The sequence below is a fragment of the Lycorma delicatula genome, chromosome 4 (genome assembly GCF_047948215.1).
Source record: "Lycorma delicatula isolate Av1 chromosome 4, ASM4794821v1, whole genome shotgun sequence".
Lineage (NCBI taxonomy): Eukaryota > Metazoa > Arthropoda > Insecta > Hemiptera > Fulgoridae > Lycorma > Lycorma delicatula.
In genome coordinates, this window is record NC_134458.1 from 192,638,979 (window position 1) to 192,653,463 (window position 14,485).

At 29.6% G+C, this 14,485-nt stretch overlaps 1 protein-coding gene across 6 annotated transcripts in view; it reads right to left on the reverse strand.

The window, feature by feature from the left end:
* LOC142324177 (double-stranded RNA-specific editase 1-like) overlaps nt 1-14,485 on the reverse strand; it is a 53,940-nt gene that overhangs the window by 10,397 nt on the left and 29,058 nt on the right. For 5 of the 6 annotated variants that reach the window (XM_075364918.1, XM_075364923.1, XM_075364919.1 and 2 more), the window contains exons 3-5: nt 13,139-13,436; nt 7,354-7,523; nt 2,040-2,163 (exon numbers count right to left, since the gene is read on the reverse strand). In XM_075364918.1, the coding sequence (XP_075221033.1) occupies nt 2,040-2,163; nt 7,354-7,523; nt 13,139-13,436 (592 nt within the window). The remainder of the gene's footprint in view (nt 1-2,039; nt 2,164-7,353; nt 7,524-13,138; nt 13,437-14,485) is intronic. The other variant, XM_075364920.1, reaches the window with a different exon arrangement.

The window sequence follows — 14,485 nt, forward strand, 5'->3', positions numbered from 1 at the left end:
ACCACATCAAGCACAGATCTCAGTTTTCGTGTGCAAGATGTTGTAGTGTGACCAAAACCTTGGCATCTGAAACATTGCCGTGGGTTGGGTATGAATAGTCGTACCCAAACCCCCGAACCAAGAGGTAACAGACTTTTAATCTTCTCTGGTGGAACACGGAGATTGAATGTTAGTATAAGAGACGGTGTCGGTTCTTCTGTTCCGTTCTGCCGTTTCATTATACGTTAAACATCTTGGTGGCAAAGCTCATCAACTATTTCAGAGATATCTTAGGTCTCGAAAAAAAATTACACCCCGGCTCGTATGTGGCTTTCTGCACTAATATTTATACCACCCATATTACGGAAGATAGATCAACTCTGTTCATCATTGAATGTTTCGATCAGAATCGATCAGTCACGTAATTTCCTGATATTTTCGGGGAGCCACTTGCACCTGTTATGGTTTTGTTTATTAAGAAAGGTGTGAAACCTTTCTGTGTGAAACCTTTCTGAGGGAGCCACCTTCCTGACTATTTCTGAGAACAACGAATCTAAATAAGTTGTAGTTCTCTTCAGTAAGACTTTTATCCTCATCAGACAAAGCTGACTGAGGTCTCTTCACAAGACTGGATTACACATGAGTACCGGCAAAAAATGGACCACTCCAGCAGAGCGCACATGTACTGGAGCTTGAGCTAAATACAACAGGTTCGCCCTGGTGCCCAGAGGACATTGTTCAAGACTCACTACGTAGAGCCATTCACCCATCGGCTTGTTTCCAGGGTTACAGTTGCAATTTTTAAAGTTCTGAATGATACCCTGCTAAGCGGTTGACATACTGCAGTTGGGAACAAATATGGACATTTTCTAAGTTAACTTAGGATGGGATTTTGCACTGTCCAAGAAGAGTATGACTTCCCTATCTTGCCTTCCCACTCAAAACTTAACCATTCATCATTATGTCCCTATTTTTTATTTGAACACCATTCAATTGCAAATTTGTTTACGCCATTAAACCAGTGAGGCTTTAAACTGATTTTAATGGTTTTTCAAATTCACAGCTAACTTAAAATAGCAAAGTCTTTCTTTTGATTTCTTTCCCCCGTGCATTTATCCTCTTTAAACACATTGGTCTTTTTTTCAAACAGTCCCATCACAATTAAAAATGTTTCTTTCATTATAACACCAAATTCTCCTAAATTAAACAGTAATTTGAAATTTATCTAACACCAAATTCTCCTAAATTAAACAGTAATTTGAAATTTATCTAACCAACCCCTAGACGATTTAAACCCTAGCAACTGCTAGGGTTTTCTCATCAAAGTTCCACAGACAGGATTGTTATTACCATGAGCCCTGCAAAACTACTAATCAGTAAATTGTCAAACTTTGCGTTTTAGGAAATGTACTTTTTCTTTTTAAGTCGTTAATCTGAGTATGTTTTATCACATAACACAAACTGAGCTTTTCTTTTTAATGGACATTTATAACCGTTACACTAAACTTAATACCAAGCATTTATATTTTAGAGACATTTTAAGTTGCAGTGACGAAGTCATAATGATTGTACAGTAAACGTATAGAAAATTTACTACAATAAGAAATAAAATACTATACAGCAACAAAACTGAATGTACAGTAAACGTATAGAAAATTTACTACAATAAGAAATAAAATACTATACAGCAACAAAAATGTTATTCAACATACAGTATAGACTTGCACATAACTGATGACAAATCATGCGATTGAAATTATAACAATAGGGTCAAGGTGAGAAGTGATGATATTCACAACGGATAAAGTCATACTGAGAATAAATGTCTACTTTTCAGAACTGACTGAACAGTCTAGGTAAATCATTGTCTGCATCCATTATTTAGAAGTATTTTATTCATTAATACAACTAATACAACTGCTGGGGAATCCTAAATTAAGTTATTGGGAAGTACCCGTTAAGGTAAATTTCACTTAAAACTATAAACTTCAATCAATTGAGATTTCGAAATAATTTGTATAAATATATATATTAAAAAAATATATAACACATGCACATACCAGATGCTTCATGAACAGCTCTGTCCATTTTCTCTAAAAGAAGGGATTTTAATGCATTTTCACATGCAATCTTCTTAGCAGCAGCTTTTGAAAGCGCTTGACCGTGGAATGTCTTACCATCAACCTAAAAGCAGAAACCCACAAATTTCAGTAAAATGCACAAAAAAAAAATTTCAGCATTATATAGTATATACAGTTATACATTATATAGTATATACATCTTATACAAATATTATACAAAAGAACTGAAATTTTATAAAATAATGTAACTTTTAAGCTCTCAGCCTACTATTCACAACAGCTTATACATTGCAATCTCTTTCTTACTTACAAATGCAATATGGGAATGGCATAATATAGCCTTCGCTTTCATGTTTATTTAATTATTGATTTTATTATTTTATTACTGTTTATTTATTTAACAATTTCTATTACTAATTGAAATAAATCTGCATAAAGTTTTGTTCACAAAAAACTGTTACAACATAAGTTATCTTATGTTTCAAATAATACTTCAGAGGATGATATGTATGAGTGTAAATGAAGTGTAGTCTTGTAGTCTCAGTTCAGCAATTCCTGAAATGTGTGGTTAATTGAAACCCAACCACCAAAGAACACCAGCATCCACAATCTAATACTCAAATCCATGTAAAAATGACGACTTTACTAGGACTTGAATGCTGGAACTTCCAAATCAGCTGATTTGGCAAAACATAGACCAACCCAGTGGGTTAGAAAAGTTATCTACTGTTCCAGTAGATAACTGAGAAGAGGCTTCATCAAGTCTGAGAAGAGGCTTTATCAAGTAATATCTATCTAATAAGAGTTTTTATAAACCATAATACAATTCCTACTCGTCCAATGAAACTCCAAGCGAAACTTTAAGGTTAGGAAACAAGAAAAAATTGCTTGAGGCCAGATTTGGTAAATATTTTGTATTTGCTCCAAAATCAATTATACAAAAATTATGCTGAATACAGTATTTGCTGTATAAAAATATGGACAGTCTTATAAAAAATTTATATATTTCGTATTTGCTCCAAAATCAATTATACAAAAATTATGCTGAATACAGTATTTGCTGTATAAAAATATGGACAGTCTTATAAAAAATTTATATATTTCGTATTTGCTCCAAAATCAATTATACAAAAATTATGCTGAATACAGTATTTGCTGTATAAAAATATGGCAGTCTTATAAAAATATGGACAGTCTTATAAAAAATTTATATATTTCGTATTTGCTCCAAAATCAATTTACAGTATTTGCTGTATAAAAATATGGACAGTCTTAAAAAAAATTTATATATTTTGTATTTGCTCCAAAATCAATTATACAAAAATTATGCTGAATACAGTATTTGCTGTATAAAAATATGGACAGTCTTATAAAAATATGGTCAATTATACAAAAATTATGCTGAATACAGTATTTGCTGTATAAAAATATGGACAGTCTTATAAAAAATTTATATATTTCGTATTTGGTCCAAAATCAATTATACAAAAATTATGCTGAATACAGTATTTGCTGTAAAAAAATATGTAAAAAATTTATATATTTCGTATTTGTTCCATTATACAAAAATTATGCTGAATACAGTAAAAAAATATATATGGACAGTCTTATAAAAAATTTATATATTTCATATTTGCTCCAAAAATTATGCTGAATTTGCTGTAAAAAAATATTATAAAAAATTTATATATTTCGTATTTGCTCCAAAATCAATTATACAAAAATAATGCTGAATACAGTAAAAAAATATGGAGTCTTATAAAAAATTTATATATTTCGTATTTGCTCCTCCAAAATCAATTATACAAAAATTATGCTGAATACAGTATTTGCTGTATAAAAATATGGACAGTCTTATAAAAATAGACAAAAAATATAAAATAATAATAATAATATGGACATTATAAAAAATTTATATATTTCGTATTTGCTCCAAAATCAATTATACAAAAATTATGCTGAATACAGTAAAAAAATATGGACAGTCTTATAAAAAATTTATATATTTCGTATTTGCTCTCAATTATACAAAAATTATGCTGAATACAGTAAAAAGATATGGACAGTATTATAAAAAATTTATATATTTCGTATTTGCTCCAAAATCAATTATACAAAAATTATGCTGAATACAGTAAAAAAATATGGACAGTCTTATAAAAAATTTATATATTTCGTATTTGCTCTCAATTATACAAAAATTATGCTGAATACAGTAAAAAAATATGGAGTCTTATAAAAAATTTATATATTTCGTATTTGCTCTCAATTATACAAAAATTATGCTGAATACAGTAAAAAATTATGCTGAATACAGTAAAAAAATATGGACAGTCTTAGAAAAAATTTATATATTTCAATAAAAAATTTATATTTGCTCCAAAATCAATTATACAAAACTTATGCTGAAACAGTTATAAAAAATATGGACAGTCTTATAAAAAATTATATATTTCGTATTTGCTCTCAATTATACAAAAATTATGCTGAATACAGTAAAAAAATATGGACAGTCTTAGAAAAAATTTATATATTTCAATAAAAAATTTATATTTGCTCCAAAATCAATTATACAAAAATTATGCTGAAACAGTTATAAAAAATATGGACAGTCTTATAAAAAATTTATATATTTCGTATTTGCTCTCAATTATACAAAAATTATGCTGCTCAATTATACAAAAATTATGCTGAATACAGTAAAAAAATATGGACAGTCTTATAAAAAAAAAAATATGGACAGTCTTATAAAAAATTTATATATTTCAATAAAAAATTTATATTTGCTCCAAAATCAATTATACAGAAAATGCTGAATACAGTTATAAAAAATTTATATATTTCGTATTTGCTCCAAAATCAATTATAAAAAATTTATTTATATTTGCTCCAAAATCAATTATACAAAATTTATGCTGAATACAGTTGCTGTAAAAATATGCTCCAAAATCAATTATACAAAATTTATGCTGAATACAGTTGCTGTAAAAATATGGACAGTCTTATATAAAAAATTTATATATTTCGTATTTGCTCCAGCTCCAAAATCAATTATACAGTACAGTAAAAAGCTCCAAAACCAATTATACAAAAATTATATACAAAAAATGCTGAATACAGTAAAAAAATATGGACAGTCTTATAAAAAATTTATATATTCCAAAATCAATTATACAAAAATTATGCTGATTATGCTGAACAGTATTTGCTGTAAAAAAATATTATAAAAAATTTATATATTTCGTTTGCTGCAAAATCAATCAAAAATTATACTGTCAGTATTTGCTGTATAAAAATATGGACAGTCTTATAAAAAATTTATTTCGTATTTGCTCAAAAATTATGCTGAATACAGTAAGTAGTAATTTAAAAGTAGTAATAGTTAAAAGTAGTAAAAACTAATCAAGTAAAGTAGTAAAGTAAAAACTAATCAAAGTATAAAAAGTAATTAAAATTAAGATTCCTTGGAATAACCATTTCAGTTGAGGAGTCTTCTATTGTATTGAAGAATGTAATAGAGTTTTTCATCTCTGACACCAGAAGTAATAGTCTTACCTCATCTCTATAAGGGGCTTATAATAAACGTAAAAGGAAGTGAAAAATTTCCAACATATAAAATAGAGGTCACTTTTTAACATTTAACCTCTGCAAAAATAATTTTTAATTTAATTCTGACGAAACTTGGTAAAAGTAAACCACCTTTTTGTGTCTTAAATAACCACAAATTTGTGATAAATTTCCACAAATCAAAAAACAAGAATTATCTATCAAGAATTAAAATTAATTATAAACACAAATAATTATTAGCCAAATAATTATTACTGCATCTATGAATTAATATCAGTAAGACTATATGATATCAAGGTATTATCATATCTGTATGATGAATCAGATCAGTACAACAGGCAATATATATTGATATGATACATCTCCCTCTATGAATCATGAGACCTCGAGTGCTTAGTGATACAGAGTTGCTGCACCGAGGTGCAACCATATCGAAGAGGTATCTGTTATGAGTCAGACGGAATGATTCCTGAAAGAGGGCAGCAGCTCTTTCAGTAACTAACAACTAACGGTAAACGGTAAGGTAAACTAGTCCCCTGTTCAGATCTCCGGGTGGGGGACTTCTAAGGAAAGGAAGGAGTCACCAGAAAATTAAAAAATAACATTTTTATGAGTCTAAGCGTGGAAAATTTGAAAATTTAAGAGGGAAATGGATAAGATAAATGTAGAAGGAATTGGCAAGGTTTGATGGGAAGAGGAAAAAGTGTTTAGATAACGTAGACTGGAATGTTTGGCATTTTAAAAAAATTTGGGTTCAAATACAGAGAAAGAACGATTGCTAACATTTACAGGAACCAAACAGCAACAGTAATTAACATTTACAGGAACCAAACAGCAACAGTAATAATTGATGAACATAAGAAATAAGCCATATAAGAAAGGTGACAAGGATGTTTCCTACACCCTTCTTCCTACACCCATTACTTTTTATTCTTTATATAGATATATAAAGAATATAATATAATTGTTAAAACAATTAGATCCAGAGTAACAGTACAAGGTGAAAAGATAAGATGCTACGTTATAGTAATTAAGTTAGTAATTAATTTACGTTAATTAAGTTATAGTAATTAAGTAATTATAGTAATAAAGATGTTGATGTTATAGTCTAGCTGAGAGTAAAAAGGATTTAGAAATAACAATGAATGGCATGGATGAAGTCTATTGCATGAAAATAAACAAGAACAAAAAAAAAATAATAAAAAAAGAGGAAAGATTATGGAGGTAGAAGAATACATCAAAAATTAATTTAAATGTCAGGAAAAGATTTTTGAAAGAATATGTTAGGAGCGTCGCTTTATATGGAAATGAAAATTGGACGATAGGAGTACCTGAGAACTAAAGATTAGAAGCTTTTGAAATGGAGCAAAGTTAGGGATGTAGGATGTAGTGGGTAGGGGGTATACCAAAATGAAATAGAGAATCTTGGAGAGCTGCATCAAACCAGTCAAATGACTGAAGACAAAAAAAATCTAAGATGTTCAATATCAATGTAAACAAGTTAACATAGCTAACATAACTTCCTACTTAGATAAGGAAGTAAATGGTTCTTTGCACAGAAACATAAATAATACCAATGCTTTGGATCTGATATGAGTCCAACACGTCATCTGATATGTTTACTTCAGGCAATAATTCGATTTTTAAATAAATTTTAAAATAAAATAAATAGATTATGCAGAACCTTACTCTGATCTCATAAAAACAATATTTGTAATTTACTTACATAAACAGTAATCAAGTACACTGCCTGATTAATAGCATTCAATTGCGCTTTGACAGTAAACTTCACACCAGGATGCAATTCACTTAATATCACAAATGCATCTTTAGGTATTAACATTTTCCTTAATTCCGCATTCTGCTTTAGCCTTTTAATGCGTCTGCTTACTTTAACTGTAAAAAAGAAGGTACAAAATTTAAGCCTTTTAATGCGTCTGCTTACTTTTAAGAAGGTACAAAATACAATTTTTTATTTAAAAACAAACATTAATCGCAGCTAAAATCTAGATAAAATGATTCTGTTAAAACTATAGTTACAGCTATAATAGATCACTTTTAAGTCAGTTTACAATGAACTTTATGGAAAAAACTTCTTTTTTTTTGTCTTCAGTCATTTGACTGGTGACTGGTTTGATGCAGCTCTCCAAGATTCTAGTGTTTCATTTCAGTATACCCTCTACATCCTACATCCCCAACAATTTGTTTTACATATTCCAAACGTGGCCTCCCTACACAACTTTTCCCTTCTACCTGTCCTTCCAATATTAAAGCGACCCAGGATGCCTAAGTATGTGGCCTATAAGTCTGTCTGTTCTTTTAACTATATTTTTCCAAATGCTTCTTTCTTCATCTATTTGCCGCAATACGTCTCACTTTATCCACCCATCTGATTTTTAATATTCTCCTATCCTATAGCACCACATTTCAAAAGCTTCTAATCTTTTCTTCTCAGATACTCCGATCATCCAAGTTTCACTTCCATATAAAGCTGCACTCCAACATACACTTTCAAAAATCTTTTCATGACATTTAAATTAATTTTTGATGTAAACAAATTATATTTCTTACTGAAGGCTCGTTTAGCATGTGCTATTTGGCATTTTATATCGCTCCTGCTTCGTCCATCTACTACATTTCATTACTTTTGTTTTGTTCTTGTTTATTTTCACGCGATAGTTCTTGCGTAGGACTTCATCTAACGCCGTTCATTGTTTCTTCTAAATCATTTTTACTCTCGGCTAGAATTACTATATCATCAGCAAATCGTAGAATCTTTATCTTTTCCCCTTGTACTGTTACTCCGAATCTAAATTTTTCTTTAATATCATTAACTGCTAGTTCCATGTAAAGATTGTAAAGATTAAAAAGTAACGGAGACGGGGAACATCCTTGTCGGACTCCCTTTCTTATTACGGCTTCTTTCTTACGTTCTTCACTGTTGCTGTTGGTTCCTGTACATGTAAAATGCTGAACATTTTATTCCAGTCTACGTTATCGAATGCCTTTTCTAGGTCTATAAACGCCAAGTATGTTGGTTTGTTTTTCTTTCATTTAATCTTCCTTCTACTATTAATCTGAGGCCTAAAATTGCTTCCCTATACTTTATCCCTATACTTTACTATAACACTTTTGAAGTCTGACAGAAATTCCTCTTTTTCATAAATATTACACACCAGTTTGTATAATCTATCAATCGCTTCCTCACCTGCACTGCACAGTAATTCTACAGGTATTCCGTCTATTCCAGGAGCCTTTCTGCCATTTAAATCTTTTAATGCTCTCTTAAATTCAGATTTAAATCTTTTAATGCTCTCTTAAATTCAGATCTCAGTATTGTTTCTCCCATTTCATCCTCCTCAACTTCCTCTATAACACCATTTTCTATAACTCTTCAATATATTCCACCCATCTATCGACTTTACCTTTCGTGTTACATATTGGTGTACCATCTTTGTTTAACACATTATTAGATTTTAATTTATGTACCCCAAAATTTTCCTTAACTTTCCTGTATGCTCCGTCTATTTTACCAACGTTCATTTCTCCTTTCCTGTATGCTCCGTCTATTTTACCAACGTTCATTTCTCTTTCCACTTCTGAACACTTTTCTTTAATCCACTCTTCTTTCACCAGTTTGCACTTCCTGTTTATAGCATTTCTTAATTGCCTATAGTTCCTTTTACTTTCTTCATCACTAGCATTCTTATATTTTCTACGTTCATCCATCAGCTGCAATATATCGTCTGAAACCCAAGGTTTTCTACCAGTTCTCTTTATTCCGCCTAAGTTTGCTTCTGCTGATTTAAGAATTTCCTTTTTGGCATTCTCCCATTCTTCTTCTACATTGGAAAAAACTAAAAAATGAATTTTTTTTTCAAAAATCAAGAATTCATCAGAACCTCGCCAATTAAGAGTCCACGAAACTAGACAGCACAGTGAAGTCAACAAACTATGTTTACAGTTGTAAACATGACCTAACCTAAAAATGAGGAAAAAAAATAAGCATGAAAACATTATATTTCAGCTCAATTAGACTTATAATAAAGAATACTTTCAAATTCCTCAAATTTTGTTAACTTTTTTATTCCATTTGATGTGGGACTCGAATATGTCATTTTATTCATTTTTTAATGTAACTTTACGATTCACGCTGTTAGATAGCAGTACTTGATAGTACTAGGTAGTGTACAAAACACACTAGGAAAACATACTACAGACAGCTTGTTTTAATAGTAAATGCTCTTATGCAAATGAAAGTACTGATGACGAAACATTTATATTTTTTAATAAAAGTTTTAAAAGACAAAAATAAAACAATAAGTTTTAAAACACAAACAATAGGTGCAATGTGGCAACAAAGATTTGTTACATAAAACAGCAATAAATTCAATTGGTAAAATTTTTATTCTACAATTACAACTATTTGAACTAACTGACGGAGAAATAAAAAAAGTTCATTTAATAACAATACATCAGTGTAATATCCATGGGTCCACGAATGATAAAAATCTAGGGTTACACACTAACAAAGTATTAAGTGCAATATTACTTCACAGATCTTGTGAATAGTTTTACCTAAAAAAAATATGGTAAAGTGAATGATATGACAATCAACAAAACAATTGGCCGTGAAATTCAATTTGTTTGTTCTAAGACAATAAATTTTAATCATAAATTTTAATCAATAATTCATAAGAAATAAAAAAAATAATAATAAAAGAATAATCTTAACAAAACAGTGTTATCCAAAAAAAATTACAATGAAATTTGTAAACCATATGGTAAGAGTTGAGCAGACATTTCTTCCAGTCAAAACACAAAATTTTCTGATATCAAAAAAGGTAAGACCACTGACATTTCTATTTACAAAATCTGTTTTCAATTTAGAATTTTGTTTAAAAAAAAAATACAGGTTAAATATATGTAATAGACAATAATAGATAATAAGCAATGTTTAAACGTTTCATATAATAAGCAAAAAAATAGAAAAATTTGTTACAAAACTCTTACCGGCCCGATTTCATTTGTATGTAATATAAATCACATTTACAGAAATACAATTCTTATGACTGATAAGAATTTATGACAAATTTTTCTATTTTTTGGCTTATTATATGGAACATAACATTGTTTATTATCTAGTTTTATTTATATTACAGAAATTTTTGTTGTTTGAGTAGAAGAAATTATATCTGCGAGACTCTTACTGTATGCTTTACAATTTCATTGTAATTTTTTTGGACTGATTTTTTCTGTTCTATTTTTATTCAAAAGGGATATATGAGATGTACCAATAGATTAAATTTCTGCATTACAACATCCTGAAACATTACAACATCCTGAAAAAGTAAATAATTTTCAATGTAAACTGTTTGACGTCTGTGAATAAGTGTGGCAGACATTTGTAGTCTAGGTAAATCAATGGAATGTGCCAGCTTAGAATTGAATATTCCAAGGGTTACTGTATGGAGGGTAATGCACAATCGACTTCATTTAAACCGTACAAATTACAACTGATACAAGCTTTGAGTGATTAACCCTCCAGGTTGGTCTAGTGGTGAACACGTCTTCCTAAATCAGCTGATTTGGAAGTCAAGAATTCCAGTGTTCAATTTTTACACGGATTTGAATCCTTGGATACCTGTGTTCTTTGGTGGTTGGGTTTCAATTAACCACAAATAAGAAAAACAAACAGAGTTTTGTTTAATATGTTAAATAAAATTGGAACATGCATAGGAGGATTTGCCTAGGTTTTGATTTTTTGTGCTCTAAGCTGTCATAAAATTTACAGTCCTCCTTTTTTTTGCAGAGCTAACTGTAACTGACATACCTTACCTGGACGTACTTGAACATTATCTAATGCCACAATTACATCAGGATATTGGTACAGAATTCATTTTCCATGCCACCACACTTTCATGGTGCAGTAGTCACATATCTCAATAGCAAAGCGTCAACTTTCATCGAACATGGTGGAATAATTTCCTGGCTATCACTATCGCCTGATTTAATTACAATGGGCTTCTCTGTATGGGATGACATTAAAGACAAGACATGCTTCATAGGATTTGTCAGGAAACTGATTAGATGGGATTCTGCGGAGTTACAAAAGGTAGCCATATTGAATATTTGTAAATGAAACTTGAAGATTTTCTACATTCAGTGTAGTATCAAATATTTTTGAAAGTTTTCATTTTTTACATTATTAAAGATTACTTTTGTATAACTAATTTAGAAATAGAAGAAAAAAAAATCTACAGAAGAAAAAAAAATCATCGGGACATATGCAAGAAACCTTTTCTTTTTTGTGTATTATAATACTGTATAAAGAAACCATTGTATAAAGAAATAGTAAAATATATATATTCATGAAACATCCAAACTTATAATTTTGTAAAATTAGATTCTTGATGTTTGTCACAGTAGAAATCCCACTGGCAACATCACATTTCTGACATGTGGTCACAACGGTAGTAGGATAATTTTATTTGCTTTGTTAAGCAGTCTTTTACATAATGAGAAATGCTTTCAAAATTGGACTCATTCCATGTTATATAATTATCAACATCATGGGGAAACAGTAAAGTCTGTAGCTCATAATAACAACTAGTGGTGGTATATGGTAAAATGTTTTTCTTATTTATTCATAATTGGATAATCAACCCCCCCCCCCCGCCCCCGTGGGATGTTAACTGCCTTACTGAAGAATTATAAACAAAAAATGGATATTGTCAGATATATTTGGAACAAAAAAATCTACAATTAGTTCGATAAACTGATTAATTAATTTTTAGCCATCGTATTTTGTAGTGTACAAGTTTTATCACATCCAGATCTTCTGCTGATGTTTTGTCTTCTCCTTAATGTACAACCTCTCCAGATTTTACATATACAATATTCCATATACCAAAAGAGACTGAATTTTACCTAATTTTATATATACCCTTAATTCAGTATATTAATTCAATATTTGACGTAACCCAGGAACAAAAATAACAATCATTTAAAATGATGTACTCCTAAATCATATGCATTGTAAGGCTGAAAATGTTTACGCATAAAAAATGTGAATATATATCAAGTAACTATTTTCATGTGAAGAAACTACAATGATAAAGCTGAATATCTATCAATACAAGGAAGCAACAGTAGTTTCATTTACATTGTTGTAAAGAAGGGTTTATAAAAAGAAGCTGAATGTTACACTGGTTTATACATGAATATGTATCATGATGCATAGAAAATTTTGATATACAAAAATCAAAAAAATATGATGCAAGTCAAACAAAAAGTAAAACAATTAAGGGTATAAATTGTGGAACCGCCCTTTCATGTATCAAGTGAATCAAACTAAGGGATGTACAATTTTTCTTTTTTTTGAGAAAAAAGGATGGCTGAGACGCACAGTATAAAGACAACACAAACCTAGCAAGCAAAATAGCAGCTATCACATTTATTTAAATTCTCGAAGTAAACAATTAATATTTATTAAAATTTAAACAACTCACATCCTGGTCCTTTCTTCCAAAACGGTTTCTTCCTGTTTTCATTGTTATTTTCAGGCTTATCTTCATTCATTGGAACAGAAGCATCATTACTTTGTGGCATAACTGATTCACCTGTAGATGGCACATCTAGTGATGGAATACTTTGATTTGGTTGCTGTTGTTGCTGCTGTGGAGGTGGTGTTGCTTCAGTAGTAATACTAGCAGCTGTACCTGCATTTGCCGGTAGTAGTGGTGGCGGCTGCGGCTGTTGCTTTGGCTGTTGCTGACTCTGCTGGGACTGCTGCAAGGGGGCAAAGGTCTATGCAAAAATGGTACGGGGAGCTGCCCAATGGCTCATAACATAACTTCAAACTATCGACAACCAACTATCAATCAAATATACAGCCTCTACTTCTTGCCTCATAGAAAACATCAACCATAAACCATACTCAAAACAGCAAATGCTATTTTTTATCTCGCATTATTTAAACATTCATTCATCTGATAAAATTCAATGTATTACAAAAAAAAGAGATTCAAGAATAGTGATAAAGAAAGAAAAATGTTCATTACGTAAAAATTACCATGCTAACAGCCACAATGATATTATTCTACAAAACTTAAAAAATTAGGAAAATTAAAACCAAAAATTGTTAATGTACATTATTACAGACCTACTTAAAACAGTCGCAATAACTTTTTTACTTTCATTAATAGGAATAAAAAAATATGGAAAATGTAATATGAATATGTAAGAATATGTAAAGAGAAATATTAATAATATAAAGAAATAATAAACTTGTAACTAAATATAATTCTAAAAATATCATAAAACAATAAATAAGTGGATTTATAAAATACGCTTGCAAATGAAGTGAAAAAGTTTAACAGAGAAAAATATGAAGGTTAAATTTTTTTTTAAATAGTTTACTTCTAAATCTAAATTCTCATGTAACCAACGAACCGAATCAACGTGGCTTTTTTAAATAAAAATTTATATATAATGTATTGAAAACTGAAGTCAATCTACTATTAAACAGTATGGACTAGAGATCCAGTAGACAGAATCTATTTAGCAACTTATTTCAATCTTTACATTAAATCAATTGATTTATAACAATGCACTAAACTGTCAATAAATACATAAGTTAAACATTAATGCTATTTTCAAAAATATAATAATTTAACAATAAATAACATATCCATAAATATATATCAATGTGGTTGCTTATCTGAAATGAAAATAAAAATAATAATAAACAAATGAATAAATAAAGAAAAAAACATGAGTATGATTTCTGATATATCTTTTATGTTTTCTTAAAGGCAAAGAACAGCAAGGCTAACACGAAACATATGTTTGGCTGT